At 58.9% G+C, this 19458-nt stretch overlaps 1 protein-coding gene across 2 annotated transcripts in view; it reads right to left on the reverse strand.

Annotated features, from left to right (window-relative positions):
- SH3GL1 (SH3 domain containing GRB2 like 1, endophilin A2) overlaps positions 1 to 19052 on the reverse strand; it is a 31381-nt gene extending 12329 nt beyond the window's left edge. Inside the window, exon 1 of one of the 2 annotated variants that reach the window (XM_038770797.1) lies at positions 18895 to 19052. In XM_038770797.1, the coding sequence (XP_038626725.1) occupies positions 18895 to 18939 (45 nt within the window). In that variant the 5' untranslated portion in view covers positions 18940 to 19052. Of the gene's footprint in view, positions 1 to 2999; positions 3245 to 18894 lie in introns of those variants that run through there. The other variant, XM_038770798.1, reaches the window with a different exon arrangement.
- Positions 19053 to 19458: the final 406 nt, after the last annotated feature.

A 19458-nucleotide genomic window follows, 5' to 3' on the forward strand; every position in this document is an offset into this window, starting at 1 on the left:
ACACCTCCAGTGGTTGCCCATCCACCTCCACATCAAACAAAAGCTCCTCACCATTTGGCTTTAGAGCATTCTACCACCTTGCCCCCTCCTACCCTGTGGGGCTCCCATCGTCCTCACCGGGCTTCCCTCACTCCCCACCCTAGTGCCCGTGTGAGCCGTCCCCTTCCGACTGTGTGGACGACTGTGTCGGATGGACTTGCACTCCCAAAACGAAAAAAAAAATGACCTGATAAACAAAACAGGCACAGTTTCCTCTCTCCCCCGATCAGCTCATTCTCCCACTCCTGATCTGAGGATTCTCTCTCCAGTCACTGATAAGAACTAGTACACACAAACACACCCTCCCCCGGGCCCTGCAAGCCACCACCTACCCATATGCCAACATCACCAGGATCGGCAAAATGTGGGAGTATTCTCAGAATCTGCCCTGCTTGTGCCTAGAACTCGTCAGTCACTTTGTATCAGGACTTGTTTTAATTTTTTTTTTTTTTTTGGGGGGGGTGGGGGGGACCTTATACAGGTGCAAGCCATTCCCTAACACGCCGACAGAGCTTCTCTCCCAAAAACACGGACGGGCCTCAGTCCATTCAGGAAGCCTTCAGGCCTGAGAACCAGCACACAGAAATGTGTTATATGTGCGGAACCCATTCACGGCCAAAGTGACCGCAGCATAGATATGAGAGACTGATTCAGTAATTGCCTTGCTTGGATTTGCACCCTTTATTCGCCCCACTATGACCGTATCCGGAACTTTTTTAACATCTGTCTCCCCCTCCAGACTGGAAGCTCCTTGTGGGCGGGGAACTTGTCTACCAACTGTGTTATACTGTACTCTCCCAAGCGCTTAGTACAGTGCCCTGCACACAATAAGTGCTCAGTAAATACCATTGATTGATCGGCGTAAGAGGGGGGAAGCCTGCCTGCCTCTATCCTAGAATTTGCCCCAGCAAAATTGGCCCGGGACCACTGCGTAACAGGCTGGGGAGGGTTTAGGATTTTGAAAACCCCTCCAATCACAGCTTTTGGCTCCATCTCAGAACAGAACTGGATAACTTATTTAACCAGTGAATCAACAGCTGGTATTTATGGAGCGCTTACTTTGTGCAGAGCACTGTACCAAGCACTGGAGTAGATACAAGGTAATCCGGTTGGACACAGTCCGCGTCCCACATGGGGCTCACAGTCTTAATGCCCATTTTACAGATGAGGTAACAGAGAAGTTCCCAAGGTCACACAGCAGACAAGTGGCAGAGTTGGGACTAGAACCCAGGTCCTCTGACACCCAGCCCCATGCTCTTTCCACTAGGCTTCTCTAAGCACTTGGGAGGGATAATACAACAGAGCCGACAGACATGATCCCTGCCCGCAAGGAGCTGACAGTCTAGCGGGGGAGACAGGCGCTTAAAATAAATTCCAAGTGGAAAGGGGCAGAGTAGGAGGATAGGGTCAGAAGCACCATGGGGGTTGAGGGAAGGGTGAGTTCCTAGGTGTTTAGGGGGTACGGACCCAAATGCATAGGCAGTGCTGTAGGTGGGGAGATGAGGGGTGCCCCAAATGATTCCCTCGCCTCCGGAAGGCTTTAACTTTACGAGACAGGATGGTGGTGGCAATTTTCCACTGTGACCTTGGCAGAAGCCCTGACTAAACAGGGGGAAGGCTGGACAGTTTAGAGTTACCTTGTGAGGGGCTGATGGTTTGGGTCAGGAAAGTCCTGGTTATCGTTGTGGGTAGCAAGCATCGGCACAAAGCAGGTGAAGCCTTTTGGGGGACCGGGGAAGGGGGTGACCCACGTGGGGTAAGGCTGAACCCCCTGGCCAGCCCCCGGCATTGGGCTCCTGCTGCCTTGGCCCGATCCCCGTGGCCCTGGGACCCGACAGTAGGTGCACTGGCTTTCTCGTACACCTCCACGAAATGGTTGGACCATCGGCTTCCCGAGCCCGCGGGATCCCGCTTCTTCCGGCACCGGGTACCCTGTCCTTTCCCACCTCTCCCCCTACGGGTATCCTCTCGGCTTCACTGGGGGCTAAAGGAGTTTGGGGGATGAACCCCTTCCTGGTTTACTTCTTTCTTTTCCTCGGAGACCCGTGTACAGACAGGTAGGCAAGCAGGCAGCGTGGCTTAGTGGAAAGAGCCCGGGACTGGGAGTCAGAGGTCGTGGGTTCTAATCCCGGCTCTGCCACTTGTCTGCTGTGTGACCTTGGGCAAGCCACTTCATTTCTCTGGGCCTGTTACCTCATCTGGAAAATGGGGATTGAGACTGTGAGTCTTCCATGGGACAACCTGATTACCCTGTAGCTACCCCGGCACTTAGAACAGTGCTTGGCACATAGTAAGCGCTTAACAAATACTATCATTATTATTAATAGACAGGCACACACACACCCCCTCCCCCTACCCCACATTCTCAGCCTGAGCGGTCTACAGCTTTGCCGACAGCATCCGTTCTGGGCATCACTGAGGGCAGAGACCAGATCACTCTAGTTCACATTCATTCAATCATATTTATTGAGTGCCTGTGTGCAGAGCACTGTACTAAGCGCTGGAAAGTACAAGTTGGCAACCTACAGAGACGGTCCCTACCCCACAACGGGCTCACAGCTCCAGGTTAGGTCACTGGGGTGCCCTCGGGGCCCCCATCATGTTTTCAGAGGAGGAGGAGGTGGCGTCAACCCTGTTTGTTCTTTCGTTCATTCAACTGCATTTATTGAGCGTTTACTGTGTGCAGAGCACTGTACTAAGCGCTTAGTACCTATCGATACCTTTTGACAGTGCCTATCGAGGGCCTGATGTGTGCAAAGCACTGGGAAGACTGCCTGGCCCACGGGGTGGGGCTGCGGGTGGGGTCTCAATTTAGGAAGGTGGGTGGGGGAGGAGGGGGGCTGGTGATAGCCAGGTGGAGAAAGCACAGCATGCCAAGAAGCAAAACAAGGTAAACAGTCACTCTAATAAGAGAGGCAGAACATAATGGCAAAAAGGAAGAGATTTTTCAGGCTCCTCACCGCTCAGGCAGGGCAGTCCAGAGTCCAACGGCCACAACCTTGCCAATAGTCTAAGTGACGGTGGTGCTTGGCGCTCCGGCTTCTTCCTGCTCCGTCCCGGCGGGCCAGGATGGGGGAACCTCCCCGAGAGGGTGGGACGAGGGAGGCGGTGGGCTCGCGTGGGGGGAGGAGCCACCAAAGCCGCGTGCTGCCACTCCAGCTTTCTTCCTGCTCTGGAGAGCCAGGACGGGCCCACCCCCCCCACCCCCCTGACATGGCATCGGGGATGATCGGCATCCAGTGCTGAAAGTAAAAAAAAAAGTTCTAACCAGAACGCCGGCGGCCCTGCTTCTCCAGGGGGGAGTCGGCGCCAGTGGCGGCTGCAAGTGAGGGGGCTTTCTGAGGGGGGTCGGGGTGGGGAGGGGGCGTGAGCGGGGGGAGGGGAAGGCTGGCTGGCCGGCCACTGGAGACGCTGGGCTCGCAGCCCAGCGTCTCGGGGTGGAATAGAACGGGAGTGGTGGGGCTGGAGCTGTTGGCAACCAGAGAGGGAGACAACAGGGGCTGGGAGCACTGTCCCCCCGCCGCCCCACCACACCCTCCTGGGACCTCTCCTTATCCCGGAGCACCGGGCCTCCACGTGGCCATATGCTTGCCACATCACCTTCTTCCTGCCCTGCTCCGGAGGCTCGAGGTGGGGTCCCCTAAAGGATAGGGCCGGGGGGAGGCAGGCTTTGGCCCTCGGGTTGTGGAGGAGCACCGTGGAGAACACGCACCGCCGCTCCAGTTTCTTCCTGTTCTGCTCCGGCCCGCGGGGTCAGGCGGCGAGTCTCCAGGGTGGCGGGCCTCGGGCTCGAGGCAGAAAAGCAGCCACCGCCAAGGCCACGCTTTTCCACTCCGGCTTCTTTCTGCCCTGCTCTGGTGGGACAGGACGGGACCACCTTCCGGATGGCCCGAGGAGGGGGTGGCGGGCCGTGGCCCTTAGGAGGCAGAGGAATCACCGAGGTCAACCATGGCCCCAACAGTATCTCCCCACCCAACTTCAGTGGGAGGGGTCGGGCCTCCTTCAAGGAGTTGGGAGTGGGCGAGATCCTTTCTGGGTGGCAGACTCCAACGTTTAAGTGGCAGAGGTGCTCCAGTTCACTCTCGCCCTGCTCCAGTGGGGCAGGAAGCGGGCCCCAGCTGGGCAAGGAGGCTATGGGCTGCTCGTCCAGCTTCTTCCAGTCCCCCTTGGGCAGGACGGGACAAGGCTCCCCCCTCCCCCCGCAGCCCCACCTGGTGCAGAGGGTGGGTGGCAGGCCTTGGTGCTCAGGTGGCAGAGGAGATGCCAAGGCCCCAGGAGGCTACAGTCTCAGTTTCTTCCCATGGCTGCTACTGCACCAGGGCAGGTTGGGATCTCCAGGTGGTGTGGCACTGTCACTCCAGCTTCGTCCTGCTCCTTCGGGAACAGGATGGAACTCCACGGGTAGAGAAGGGGGTGGGCGGCACCTCTCCATGGTGGTAGGCTTTGGTGCACCGGTGGTAGAAGAGCAGGCGAGGCCACAGGCTGCCGCTCCGGCTTCTTCCCGCTCTGGTTCCAGCAGGATGGGAAGATCCCCCCACCCCTGGAGGCACAGGGGGTAGGTGGCATCTCCCTCGGTGACAGGCCCTGGCTCTGATGGTCGAGGCGTCCCTCAAGTCACCCCCCTGCTGCAGCTCCGCCTGGGTGGCACTGGGGGTGGGTGTCATCTCTCCCAGGTGGCAGAGGAGCTCCCGAGGCGGCCTGCTGCTACCACAGCTTCTTTGTGCCCTGTTTCACAGGGCAGGGCCCCGAGTTGGCAAGGGTGTGGGATGGTGTTTCTCCCTAGCAGCAGGCCAGAGAAACTCAGGTACCGGAGGAGATGCTGCCAAGGCCGCCCAGAAGTGGATGGGACCCCCACCGCGTGGCACTGGGAGGTGGGCGGCATTTCTTCCAGGCAGGAGACCATGGTGCTCAGAGGGCTCCCGCTGTCACTCCATCAGCGTAGGAAGCCCTCTCCTCCACAGAGAGCACTGGGGGTGGGTGGCCCATCTCTCAGGTGGCAGGAGTAATCATGACCACGTACTGTCACTTCAGCCGCTTTCTGCCCCACCCTAGCAGGCCGGGCTGGAAGTCCCCGACGGGCCTCTCCTGGTGCTCAGGAGGCAGAGGAGTCCCCGAGAGGCCAGAAACCATGAGATGATGGTGCGAGAGCGTCCCTCGCAGACTTGGGCAGGCAGGCCTGTTACTTGACTGCTAAGGCCAGGGACGGCTGACCTATCTAACACTCCACTCTCTCCTGATCAGCCCCGGCTGAGCCGGCACCATCGGTCCCCCCCGGCGGTGGCCGGTTTGCTTCCGAAACCAGGCGTCTCCATCGGCACGGCTCCCCCGAAACCCAGGCCTTCACTTTCCCCTTGTGACCTCGGGCCAGCGACACCTGCTCAGCCCCCACCGGCTTGAGAGGCTCACCCCCTCTCCCCGGTCACTTGCAAAGTCCCTCTTCCTCGGTAACAAGAGGCTCCCTTGCGGCACAATAGCCCACCTAGGGTTCTCGGTGGTCGAAAGAGAAACCTCTCACGAGAGACCCACCCGTGCTGCGACTCCTGCTGTACTGTCCGGACTTCGGGCAAATCAGTCTAGGGAGAGGGGAGGAGAGTTTGGGGCACCAGAGGGTGGGGAAGGAGGGGTGGGTTGGGGGCGCGGGGCTTTACGTACCTGCTAGGTGCATGCACAGACCAGAAAAGCCGAGCACAATTTCATCAAGAAGTGATTTTCGCCAGGCTGTGGTGGAGCCCTGTCGGGCTGTGTGAAGGCAGCAAAGCTGCCCTCTCACCTTGAACGCTCACCCTCCCTGCAGCCTGCGGTATGTGACCATCCGATGGCCCGCTTGTAGGGGGTCAGGCCCAGCCTTCTAGGGATTAAACTTCTGTTTCCCATCTGTGTTCAGATTTCGGGAACGTTTGCGTCGCAAGACTCGAGCCATCTGGGAATTCTGCCTCAGTGGCAGCAGGCTGGGCCAGTCCGTCGAGCAACTCTATCTATCCAGCGCTCACTGTGTGCGGAGCACAGTACTAGGCGTTAGGGTGAGTACGAGCCAATCGAGTTGGCAGACACCATCCCTGCCCACGAGGAGTTTGCAGTCTAGGAGGCCTCCGAGGGAACAAATATCGGGGTCGGGGGGGGTGGGGGGGGGATGGAGAGCCCCAAAGCCCAGGTCCCTCCCACCCCAAGGCAGAGTCAACTTAAGAAGTGGGAGCTAATAAGAGCTGTGTGAACCCCAGACAAGTCGCTTCTCTGGGCCTCTGTTTCTTCACCTGTGAAACGGGGATTCAATGCCTGTTCTCCCTCCTACTCAAGACGGTGAGTCCCATTCTCGGGACAGGGACTGTGCCTGACCTGATTACCTCCCCAAGTGCATGTCACATAGTAAGCGCTTAATGCCATAATAACGATAATAACGATCACGATAAGCGAGCCAGGAAGTTCAGGGCTTTCGGCTGGGGTCGGCCAAGAGGAAAGGAAAGAGTCGGGACCTAGCCAGTGGAGCTGGACGCGAGGCGGCAGGTACGAAGAGGCCGCCGCAGAGGAGAGAACAGATGCTGGCCGGGGGGCGGGGAACGGTGGGCTGGCTGGGTGATCTCTGACCCCGTTAACACTCTAGGACGGGAAGACCTAGGAGGGGAAGCCTGTGGGGTTAACCTAGTCCTGAATCTGTCTTATTTGATGTGAGCTTGGCAACTGCTGCTGGGGAGGTGAATACTTGAATGCGCTTTATCTTCCTTTTAAACCAACACACCTGGGCATCCCGTGTTGCCACATCCACACTGGAACCACGTGTCTAAAGGAAGGGGCGGGAAAGCTTGGAGTCTTTCCAGCCGTCGTCCCCCCACCGCCCCAACACATGCACCCATGCTGCTCTGAGTTCCGACTAGAAGGCGGGGCGCCACACGGGGCGAAGCCGAGCAAACGCTAACGGAATACGGAAAATGGGAACAAGAATAAAAATAACAGAGATACCCCAGGTTAAAAGAAACAGCGACAAAAACTGAATAAACGAAATAACCGATGGAACAAAGCTCAGTCAAGCATATCTACTGAGCTCCTGTGGGCAGAGCACTGTGCGCAGGGCTTGGGAGAGGACAATAGAATTTCTAGACCCGATCTCTGTCCTTGAGGAACCTCGGAGGATGGAAGTAAACTAACTTAAGAGCCCCCTACCCCCTCCGGCAGCAGGGGGCTACACATATAGAGTTGACTTCCCTGATTCCACCTTTTCCCTCCCCTCGGACCCCACTGAGGGGCTGGTGGGCTGCCAGACTAGAACCCTCCCATCCAGGCTGTCCCCACGGATGTCTGCTTGCATGTGCTCCCAGGATCCGAAACTCCTGCCCTCCACCATCTGTAGTCCGTCCCCTCCCTCCAAAGCCCCTAGGGAAGGAAGCCCACCCCTGACGGCTGCCAAAGCGGGGGTCTTGGGAGGGAGGGTGAAGGGAAAATCCACAGAAGAGGCCCCGGGCCGGGCTGAAACAGAGCAGGGGCCCCACCCCCTGCCTGACGTCCTGTGGACTTGGGGGGCCGATGGGGGAGGTGGGTCGGTGAAGGGGCCCGGCCCGGGAAGCGGCAAAAAAAGTTACAAATGTCCAGGACTGGTAATCCTGGAGGTGAGCCGAGACAGAGCAGAAGGGTGCTGGTCTGTGCCCGGGCCCCAAGGAAGGACTCTGAGGAAACACCGGCGTGGGAAAGGTATCTCCGACCTAGGTATCTTCTGACTACCTCATTGTTTAGTATAGTGCTGGGCCCACAGTAAATGCTTAATCATCACAACTGCTATTATATTATTAGGTCCCAGCCCCCGCAGGTGATTGCTGGGGTGCCAACTGCCCCCATCCTGTCCCCAGGTGTGGGACCAGTGGCTCCGAAGCCAGCAGAGCACAATGGATCGGTCTCCTGGCCCAAGAAGCCCTGGATGGTTGTCCACCAGCTTGCTTGGACTGGATCCTCGGGGACAGGTGGTAAAGCGGAAACACCAACACCCCCCACCCCCGGACAAATGAAGCAATGTACCCCTGCGGTCACTGCTAATCGTGGCAACGCCATTGGGGCCCGGCCCCCGGCCCACACGGTCCGGTAATTGCTGCCGGAGTGACGGAGGATAATTGGCAGCCGCCGTCGGTATGGAGGTGGTAAGGGCTCTTGAGAAAAATAAACAAACCCAAAAAGGAATGTCACCCTCTGACTGCTTCACAGCTGCGGAAGGCCAGCCGCCCCTCTGAGAGGGAAGAGATGAGCCCCGCTGGTGGCAGAGCAGGCCCAGATAGACCTCAGGCTGCGGGGGGCTTCCCTGCGGGGCAGAGGACCAAAGGGTAGGAGGAAAGGAGGCAGGATGGCTGCCGAATGGCAGCGGGGGGGGGCCTTCACCCGGCGGGCCCGGCAGTGAAATCCAACCTGTTGGGCACCCTCGTTTGAAAGGGCGGGACGAGGTGTGGGGAGAGGGCCGGGGAAGGCCAGAAGGAAAGGGCTCGGAGGTAGCCAAGGGGTGGACCGGGAAGAGATCCGGATGCACGGGTTTCTCGGCGGCCAGCCCATGGTGAGGAATGTGCCCCAGCCGGGAGGTTGGCCGGCAAGCCCCTCCCCTTGTGGCTCAGGCGCCTCTGACTGATTCGCACCCGCAACCTGCCAGCCCGCGGCCCTCGACCTCGGGTCTCCTCGGACCGGGCTCGGAAACCCGGGGCCGTTCCTGGGAGTGGGGTTTCAGGAAATGGGGACCGGACGCTTCCAGGGGAGTGCCAGAGTGGTGCTGGCTTACTCACCGCCAGAGCTCTTGGCCCCACGGCGTGGCTGGCCTCCGTGGCGATGGGCCAGAGGGCCGAGCGGGCAAAGTCCTAAACCACCATCCTCCTCGCTCACCGGTCGCTGAAGGCTTGGGAGCCGGATTTGCGGGGTTGGCTCTCCTTCCCAGTTACCCCAGCAATAGGAAGAGCCGTAGTTTCCAGGCCCCGCGGGGGGCCAGGTGCTCCCCAGCCTGACTTCCCTCCCCACACGCCTCACCGCCTGCCCTCGCCCCGCAGCCTTGAGGATAGCGCTCAAAAGGCAAATGCTCCTGAAATGTACCACTAATGTCCAACTAGATCGAACCTCAAAACTCCAAGCCTGCGCCCCTCTGGGCTTCCATTCGGTGCTTTACTCTGGACCGGGCAGGGTGGGTTTTAGACCACAGCTGCTGGTGGGGCCCAAGACGGGCCAGCTCACCTTCCTCCCTCCACTCCCCTTTGATCTTCTCCCGCTCCTGCCTGGCCTAAAACTTCCGCGGGAGGTGGCGGGGGGCACATCCGCTCTTCTGTCTCCATCTCTACATCAGGGGAGGAAGACTGGGCCCTTCCTTTTCCTTCAGAAAGGTGCTCTGCGTCAGAGAATCACACGGGCTTATGCCAAATGCACCCCTGAGAGTGTCATCTCCCGTCCCTCACCCTGGGTAATTCAACTGTAAGCTTCCCGAGGGCAGAGTAAGCAGCGTGGCAGTCTGGCCTCCGGACTAGCCCATGCTCACTGAGTCAAAGGATGCCCAAACCTAGAACGTCTTTCTCTAGGGCCCAAAGGTAATGGGTTCTGCCCAGGCCCCCAGCCTCCTGTCAATCAATGGTATTTATGGACTGCTTACTGCGTGCAGAGCACTGTACTAAGCACTTGGAAGAGTACAACTTAAGAGCTGGTAGACACGTTCCCTGCCCCCAAGGAACTTACAGTCTAGAGGAGGAAACAGACATTAATATAAAGAAATTACAGATATGGCCACGAGTGCTGTGGGGTTGCAGGGGGCGGTGAATAAAGGAAGCAAATCCAAGGACAAGGGTGACACAGGAGGGAGTGGGAGAAGAGGAAGTGAGGGCTTAATCAGGGAAGGCCTTTTGGAGGAGGTGTGCCTTCCACAAAGCCTCCAAAAGGAAACTACGGCGGAGCCAGCTCAGTCACGGCCCCATGGCACGGTTCCTTCAGCATGCATACTTAGCGTGCTGCTGGCCAGATGCGGAAGGCACGGACAGAGCACACTAACACACACGGCCCTTGGCCAGGAACCCTGCTCTGGGCTGGTCCGTCTGTCCAACTGCGGGACGGAGCTGCCCTGCGTCCACCGGCCGTGCAAATGTGGGATGGGTAGGGGATGGTGACGACGACCCTCTGTGTCTTTGCATTTCCACTGACCCCCCGGCAAGTCACCCTGTGTGCCACCAACAAGCGGGGCCCTCATTTTCCAATGAGGAAACTGAGGCTACAACAGACGAGAGCCCTTGGTTCAGGGCCCCCCTCCCAGCAGTAGAGCAGCAACATGGCCCAGTGGAGAGAGCCCGGGCCCGGGAGCCAGAGGACCTGGGTTCTAATCACAGCTCCACCATTTGCCGGCCGCGTGACCTCGGGCGAGTCACTTCACTTCTCCGGGTCTCAGTTCCCTCATCTGCAAAATGGGGATTTGATCCCTGTTGTTTCGACTGTGGGCCCCACGTGGGACCTTGTATCTACCCCGGTGCTTAGTACATTGCTTTGACACACTGTTAGCACTTACCAAATACTGGAACTATTAGAAGCTCGGCTCCAGCCCACCTTCCTCTGCCAGTCCCGGGAACAAACTCAAGGCCACCCTCAAGCACTGGAATGCCAAGAGAAACCACCGGGATCCCCAGCCCCCATCCCTTCCCCGCCCCCCGTCGCAAACAGCCCTTTCTCTTTTCTAACCAAGACCGTTGGATGATTGATTTTACGCTATTTTTTTGCATTTATATTCGTTCCTCTTTCTTTTTGTGTCTGCCGCCAAACCTTCCCCACCTTGTTCTCAGAACACGTAGCCCCTGGAGGGGCAGGGACTGTGTCTAATTCTCTCATCCGGGCATCTCGTCCATTCAATCTCCTTCCCCCCCAATACTTAATACAGTGCTCTGCACACAGCAGACACTTAATAAATACCATTACTACTAGCAGTAGCAGTGAGGGCTTTCACTGAGCACCACTGTCGACAAGTACAGACTACAGAGGTGACCCATCCTCCGCTCACAGGGAGCTTACATTCTAACGGGGGAGGCAGACATTAAAAAAAAGTCCGGTGTGTTTTCTCTTTTTCTCCCTCCTCCCCCAGAACTGGTGCAGTCTGTACTCCTTTTGCCTCGCATTAGACTGTAAGCTCCCTGTGGGCAGGGATCACGTCTACCAATTCTACTGTACCCCCATAGGCTCTTAGCACAGCACTCTCCCCACAGTAAGCACTCGATAAATCCCGCTGACAGATGGACTGATTGAGCGAATGATCCCCGGTAATCAGGCTGAAGTCTGGACGTCCCATCGCGGGCTAAAGAGAAGCTTCCAAATTCCAACCTCGCTACCCTTCCAGTGGTACCGACTGCTGAATGAGCGACTGACCGACAGGCGGTCGGATCCCCAGGGCACCCCACCAGCCGCCCCTGCCCTCTCACCTGCCCCTCCCTCTGCCAGTGGGGTGAACTCCACCAAGGGGCTGGATCAACTGGGGGAGACTAGGGACACACGGGCCCTCTCGCCCCGACCTGGTTCCTTGAGCTCACGATGAGGTGAAAATAGGTTGGCTGCTGTGTCCGCCCAGGCTCGCCCTCCCTCCCTCCGTGAGACTCTCTCCCTGCACCTGTCTGGCGGAGGCAGGATTTCCTCTCGTTCCGCGGTGACGCTCCCCACTTCCTCAGTCCCTTCCTGTCCCTAGCCCGTGAGCCCCGGGGACGGCAGGGACCGTGGCCGACCTGATGTACGGATTAAGTGCTGACCAGATACCACAGTTATTATTCTGCCCTCACAGTGCTCCTCTGCTCCCCGCTCTGACCAGGCCGCTCCCGTCCCCAAAGCTGGTGCGGGGACCCACGGAACCAGAGGGAGCCCCCACTTCTGCCCACCCCCGGCCCCAGATCACGGCAAGGGGGAGACCCTGGGTCGCCGGGGTGGAGTCGGGGCATGAAGCTCTGCCTTCACACGCGACACGGAAGCTACCGGGCTTCACGTCTACAACCCGGATGGGCCTCTAGAAAGCCAGGCAAGGCAAAGGAGCTGAGGCAAGTTAACATCCTCCCAACCTCGTGGTGAGTCTCCATCTGCTCCCGAGGAGCCCAGGAGCCGGGAGAACTGGACGCACGTTTCTGGAATTAAGCAGTTCTGCCAACCGGGGTCTCCCTCCCTGGAAAAAACCGCCTCTCCTGACTTCTGAACGACAAGCAGAACCCTCGTCTTCATCATCCTGCTGGGGCCCTTCCTTCCCCTCCTCCCCCTGGCCCCACTCCACGGGTGTCCATTCCTCCTTGGCGGAGGCCTCCAAGACGGCCTCCCGGCCAGCGACGACCCCTCCCGTTCGCCTCTCTTTCCTTGGGGATGAAGAAAGGAAATGGGGTCTGGGAAGCTGGAACAGCCTTCTCCCGCGGCAGAAGGTTCTGGAAAAATCAAGTTGCTGGCGGTCCAGCCCGGGTCTCCGGACAACTTGCCGGGCCCCTGCACGAATCCTCTGCGTCAGCGGCACATTCGGGGCACGCGGCAAAAACACTCAGCTCAGGCTCCCCTATTCACCTACGGAGGGTGGGTTTCGACCGCACGGGGAAGAAGTTTGTGCGGCCGGAAATACCCGCAGCTTCTATGGGACTTGACTGGATTCACACAGATCCCTAAAGGAGCGTTCCCTTTGGAGAGAATGTAGCTCAATTGGAAACTTCTCAAGGACAGGGACTGTGCCTGCCTAAATCTCCTGACTGTGCTCTCCCGGGTGCTACATAGTGCCCTACACCTAACAAGCGTGCAATAAATCCAACCGACTGGTCAGAGGGGCAAGTCGGGGGTGTGGGAGGGTCCGCTCCTAGCCGCGAGGACGGGAGTCCGGGAGGGCCGTGACCCTCCTCCCGCCTAGAGCAGCTGGGCGGGGGGACGACGACGACAACCTGAGCCATGCCAAGCAGCAAACAATGGAACGGGAGCCACGGCGCCTTGGCCGTTTCCTCCCACCGGGAATGCCGTGGAAACCCCCAAATCCTGGGTCCCAGCTAGCTCTCTGTCCCTGGGCGTCTCTCCACCTGCCGGGTCCCCGCTACCCCACCACCCAACTGTGAAATGGAACCCTCCGCCCCAAACACTTGCCACCCCTCGGGAAAGGGTTGGGGTGGCAAAGGACTCACGCCGGAGGGGAGGCGGAATGGCAACCTTTCTCTGGAGCTAAATGGCACCAACCCAGGCGCTCCATTCCATGGGAAGGGAGAGACCCATTGAGGAGGTTGGAGGGAAGGTAGCGGGTGAGGGCCGGAAGGGGACTGGAGCCACCCCACCGGGAGACAGGGCCGCAGGGAGAGAGCAGATCGAGCCGGAAGCTTGAGCGGTTCCGGGATTCTCTCCGCTCCCACTCCAGGTTGCTGGGGGCCGGCCAGCCGGACCTCCGTCCCACCCGTGCGGCTCCCTGGGAAGTTACCCGGGCTCTGTCCCTTGACTTCCTTCCGCAGACCAAAGGGTTAACCCGGATCCTGTTTGGGCGGGAGAGCGGAAGGCGACCGCAGAAAGAACGACCCGGCCAGGAACCAACTCGGTGCAGCTGGAATTATGGAGTCCAGGAAAATGCAGGCTCAGGCGGTCGGAGGCCTCGGGAGGCCGGGAGGAGGAGAACTGCAGGCCAACTTGGGGGTGGGGCGGGGGGGCAGAAAGGGGTCAGGTTAAACTGGGGTGGGGGGGGGGGGCTGGGAGAAGAAACAACTCAGTTTCCCTCTGGGTCCCAGGGACTGGCCTGATTTGGGGGGGGCCCACAGGGCTTCTGGGTCACTCCAACCAGCAACGCTGAAACGAGACAAAGCCACGAAGCAACAGGCGTGTGCCAGCGCTCACGATCGACATCTGGCACCTGGGGCCGGGCCTCCACTCGCTCACCCCCGAGGGACCCCAAGGAATGTGCGAGGGGAGGGGCGGGAGGGAGGCGAAGAGGCTCCTTCGGCCTGCCTGGCCACCAAATCTCACCCCTCTGCCAGCCCGAACAGGGAAAGGGGGTGGGGGGTGTCACAAGGCTGAAACTCCAAATCGGACATTGGTGATAGTGGCTAATTCTGGCAAAACCTCTGGTTGGGGGCAGGGAGGTTGAAGCTGCTGGAAATGAGGAAGTTGGGGGATTATCTCTAGATTTCAATCATCTGGCCAAGCCAGGACCCTCAACGCCCCACAGCCGGAGCCAAAGGACCCTTCCCCCCACTCCACCTCCCCATCACCAGCTGGGTGCCCAAGCGACTGACACCAGGACGCTGCTTGGAGGGAAGGGAACAGATGAAAAGTTCCCAGCTCCACAAAGAAATCACCAGTTTTTCACGCCCTCGCACCATTTCTTGCCAGCCTGGTGGGCTCCTCTGAGCCCCAAGTAGGGGACCCTTCCCCCAGGGCCTCCAGACTCCACCCTGGGTGGCTGGGCCGAAAGTCCACAGGAGCAGACTGCCTCTTTAGGGTCCCTCGCTCTTGGGAAAAACCGGGGAGCGGGGGGAAGCCACATGGCGGTGAACCCTCAGGACCCGTTCTTTACTACCAGGCCTCAAGATCTGGTTCTCTCCGACAGATTTGGGGGCCCCGGCTCCACCCAGCGCAGCTGACTGGGCTCTGGCCTGGTTCCCCCTGAAGCCGCCTGAACAAGGCCCTCCCCATCGCCCCAGTTCGCTCCCTTTGTTCTACCCCCCTCTCCACAGCACATACACATATCTATAATCCTATTTACGTATATTAATGCCTGTTTACTTGTTTTTATGTCCGTCTTCCCCCCTTCTAGACTGTAAGCCCATTGTGGGCAGGGATTGTCTCTATTGCTGAATTGTATTTTCCAAGTGCTTAGTACAGTGCTCTGCACGCAGTAAGTGCTCAATAAATACAATTGAATGAATGAATGAATGAACGCCAAGGGTCCCACAGCCCTCAGCCCCACCGTGGCCCCTGGGGTTGCGGACGAACTCTCCCTAGGGCTCGAGAGCTCCTCTGGGGCAGGGAGCTGCAGGGGCCCAGCCCAGCACCCCACGGGAGCTCAACTAAAAACAAAGGCACTGGGGACGGCAGGCCTCCAAGCGCCTCAGCCACATCTCTGGGAAGAAACCGAGTCCGGGGCTGGAGGGGTGCTGGAAAACAGCTTTGGGCTGGGGCTGGGGGGTGGGCGCACGCGAGGAAGGGATGAGCAAGGGTGGCTGCTGAGCGAGCCGACCCATCTGCCCTAATTCTTCCCGGCTGAAATGGAACCGCCAACGACGTCAACGCCAGAGCCACACGGGACAAAGACCCAGGAGATAGAAACCAGCTGCTGCCAGAAGGCTGACACATTCCCCCACCCAGCTGCCAGGGATGGCTTAGCAACGGCCCGGGAAAACCCAGCCCCCAGTGCTCTGTCGGCGCTCGTTAAATAATAATTAGGGCGCGGGGGGGCCGGGACGGGAGAGGGGCGGAGCGGGGGGAAAGCACGCTGGGTCCGATGGGTTCCTGACCACGGGCTGAGGCTCCCGTCGGGAAGACTTCCTCAAAGTGGAGCGACCCCGCTCAGCCGACAGCGTTGAGCCCATTTCCTCCTTCCCACTACTCCGTGGGGCCAAAACATTTGCCCTGGAAAATCCCATCGTGGACCATGCCCGCCCGTCTTGAATTAAACCAAGTTTCCCCACATAGGATCGGTTTCGAAATGCTGGCGGCAGGAGGAGCTGCGGCGGCCGGAGGAGGAGGTCCGAGAGGGGCTCGGGCCCGGCTGGATGCTCAGGCCCCGGGGTGGCCCCGCCTTGGGACGCGAGGCCGAAAGGACCCCGCTCAGTGAGACACGGCTTTCCGTGTCCACCGGCAGCCAGGGGAGCACCCAGTCCTAGAGACCTACAGTTGGGCCCAATTTTCTGGCTCTGTAGCCTAAAGGAGGAGGGTTGGGGGAGGTTCCGATGTCTCACAGACCACCCCAGCCCTCCCCTACCCCGAAGACCAGGTTCCTCCCCTGAGGAAGGGGAAAAGGGACGGTAATGACCGATCGACTCTGGCCTCGCAAGCTAAAGGCTTTGCCCTGAGAATCCCTGATTTGGGGCTAAAAGCCAGCGAGGGAACAGAGCATCCACTCGGGTGGGCGAACGGATGCTTCGCGCTCAGGTCTTGAGCGTAGTCGGGATGAACTGCCACTCTTTCGGCCCAAATGCCATCTCTCACCAGCCGGTCACCGCTAAGGCCCAAAGACCCCTTCGTCGATGCCAGTTCAATTCATTCTACCTCAACCCTCGCGTACCGTGGCTACTGCTCGGGGTCTCGGGAGGCAGGTTAGTTACTGGTCTCGCCTCGAGATTGGCCCGTGGAAGCCAGAGGAGGCCCGGGCTCGGCGACTACCTGAGTCGGCTAGCAATTCGGTGGCAGAAGATGAATCGGAGCCCCAGATGACACCAACCCCCGGGGTCGCTGTTTCTGCTGGCCCGGGTGTCCCAGACAAACAGCACATTGGGCGGCTGGTCAGATTCCAGGCCCCTACCTTTCCCGTCGGGCGCCCCGAGAAGCACCCTGGCCAATCCCCGGATTCCGGCCCAAACCCCCAGCTCAGCTAAAAACGCCTTCCCACCCCCTACCACCAGCTCCCATCAAGGAAGAGGGAACTTCCTGAGGTTATGCTGCAGCTGCAGAGTATGCTGTCCCGGAACCAACCCCGGGCCCATCTGACGACAGCACCGTGGCCCGCAGAGAAGCCCCCTTTCCAGAGAAGAGCTGAGGCGACACTTTAGGTGCTGGGGACAACTGCCAAGGTCGCAGGCCTTGGACTGAAGTTTTTTTAGCGGGGGGTGGGGGGGAGGCTGAAAGTGGTCAACAACTCAGAGAAACCAGTTTTAGATCTGGAGAGTTTTCGATTCTTTTCACTGTCCCTTATTTGCCTACGAAAACTCATCTACCGTTCCAAGAAACTGGGTGTTAAACCTGCTGGAGTTGGACCCAAAGTGTCTGGCCCCCCTCTGGGGATGCAGCTGATTTGGTGAAGGCACACCTGAGGAGAAGTGGCGGGCAGTGCCCCACGGCACCACACCCCACCTCGTCCCCTTCCTGGCCCCAGTGCCCCATCCGTCGCTCCAACACACAGACTCAGGGAATACCGGGCCAGTTTCAAAAGCATGGGGACATGGCCACTGTCGATTTTCCATCTTGCTCAGACAGAACAAACCTTTCAGTTGGCAACCCCTCTCCCTCCTTTCAAGGAAGAAAAAGCAGATCAGCATTCCAATCGACTGCCACTTCCATCCTTAGTTACGCTCCAAATCGTTGGCACAGCCAGACTCTAAGAATTATCAGCAAGCCAGCTGGCAGGGGGCTGTTTGGGCCTGGAGATTATCTCTCTCCCTTGCTCTCTCCCTCACACACGCCCAAATTGTGAACTTGCTTTTCAGGGCCTGACTGGCGGCGCCTCCTTAACCACCGTCCCCCCGTCCCAAGCGGAGAGAATGTCCCTTTAAATACTCGTTCCATTAGGGACAAGATGCCAGACAGATGACCAGAGGAGAAGCAAAGGATGGGATGGGAGCCAGGATGGAAGGAAGCAAAACTGATGCAGAGAAGACAGATGGTTGTTTGTGCTGCCCTGCCTCCCTGCCATTTCCACCGCATTTCCTGCAGAACGTTTGTCCTTAGGCTGAATGAAGAGCTGCTGTTCCAGGGCCACCGCGGGCTGCCCTCTGAAAAAAGCGAAAGCAACTTAGCCCCTTACCGGATTGGGGCAATCCCCCGTCAAAATCCATTTCCCAACACGATCCCGAATATCTGACTGGAAGATCAATCGGGGTGGGGGGGGAAAATAGCCGGTGGCGGCTTTTCATTCCGGGCACTGCCTTTGCGGCTGAAATAAAGTTCGATTTAAGTCTGATTTAAAACTCTTCCCCTCGGGCCCGTCTCGGATCCAACCCACCCAACTGGGCTTTCCTATGTGGGAAAGCCTTGGAATACGCAGGCTATGGAAACAAACTCAAGCACTTGCTTCAGGACCCTAACGACCAGAGATGCGAGGACCCAAAAGCAGTGGCAGGTCTGACGCTAACGCCCGGCTATTCCCCTAAGTGTCCATCTGTGTGTCAGCCGAGGCTGGGAGCACCACGGTCATTATCATCCAGTGTGTGGGAATCTCTGCCCTTCTCTGAGGCCAAACGTCACCGTGCGGTTGGCCTGTTTCCGCGGGCCTGGGCCATAGGGAGGAAGAAGGATGGGCCTGCTGAAGTGCGAAAGGGGACGGGCGGGGATCCGTCTATCAATCAATCAATCAATCAATCGTATTTATTGAGCGCTTACCGTGTGCACAGCACTGTACTAAGCGCTTGGGAAGTACAAGTCGGCAACCCACAGAGACAGTCCCGACCCAACAGCGGGCTCACAGTCTAGAAGGGGGAGACACAGAACACAACCAAACGTACTAACAAAATAAAATAAATAGAATAGATATGGACAAGATAAATAGAGTAATAAATACGTGCAAACATATATACAGCTGCTGTGGGGAACCGGCCTACCTCGCTAACTCTCCCCAGAGGGGCCGAAACGGGGGGGGGCGGGGGGGGCATTCATCATCATCATCATCATCATCAATCGTATTTATTGAGCGCTTACTATGTGCAGAGCACTGGACTAAGCGCTTGGGAAGTACAAATTGGCAACACATAGAGACAGTCCCTACCCAACAGTGGGCTCACAGTCATTTCTCCGTGTCTACCGCTTTGCCTTCAATCAATCAATCAATCGTATTTATTGAGCGCTTACTATGTGCAGAGCACTGTACTAAGCGCTTGGGAAGTACAGATTGGCAACACATAGAGACAGTCCCTACCCAACAGTGGGCTCACAGTCATTTCTCCGTGTCTACCGCTTTGCCTTCAGCGATCAGCGATCCTTCTCCGTTTGTGGAAAGGGGCGGGGGGGGGGGATCGGGCTCACCTGGCTGGCCTTGTAGAACTGCTTCTTCAGTCCCGCCACCGACATGCTGCCTCCGCTTCCCGCCACGGCCCCGACTGCCCGACCGACCGACCGCGGTCCCGACCGTCCGGCGACAACTGACTGGACCGTCCGGACGACGGCGCTCAGCCCTGCCCGACCGGAGCCGCCGCCGCCACTGCCGCCGCGCACGCGCGCGCCCTCTCGGGATATTCCACGGCAACCGCACACCACTTCCGGCCCCCGCCCGCACCGAAAACAGGAACCGGGGAGGGGAGGGGTGCGGAAAGCGGCCGCCGGATTCGCGCTCTCTCGCGCGCCCCCTACTGACCGGGCGGGCATACGTAGGTAAGTGCGTACGTGCGTGCGTGCAGGCGTGAGTCGTCGTCGTCGCCCCCCCCCCTCCCGCCGGCCGAGCCCAAAGCGGCGTACAGGGCGGAGTCCGAATAGCCTATGACCATAGAGAGGCAGGAGAGCGCGGTCTAGAGGGGCCCAATAGCCCCGCCTTCCTCCCTCCGCCGACAGCGCCACCTGCGTGCGGAAGGAACAACCCAGGAGTCGACTACC

This window comes from Tachyglossus aculeatus, chromosome X2 (genome assembly GCF_015852505.1).
Source record: "Tachyglossus aculeatus isolate mTacAcu1 chromosome X2, mTacAcu1.pri, whole genome shotgun sequence".
NCBI lineage: Eukaryota > Metazoa > Chordata > Mammalia > Monotremata > Tachyglossidae > Tachyglossus > Tachyglossus aculeatus.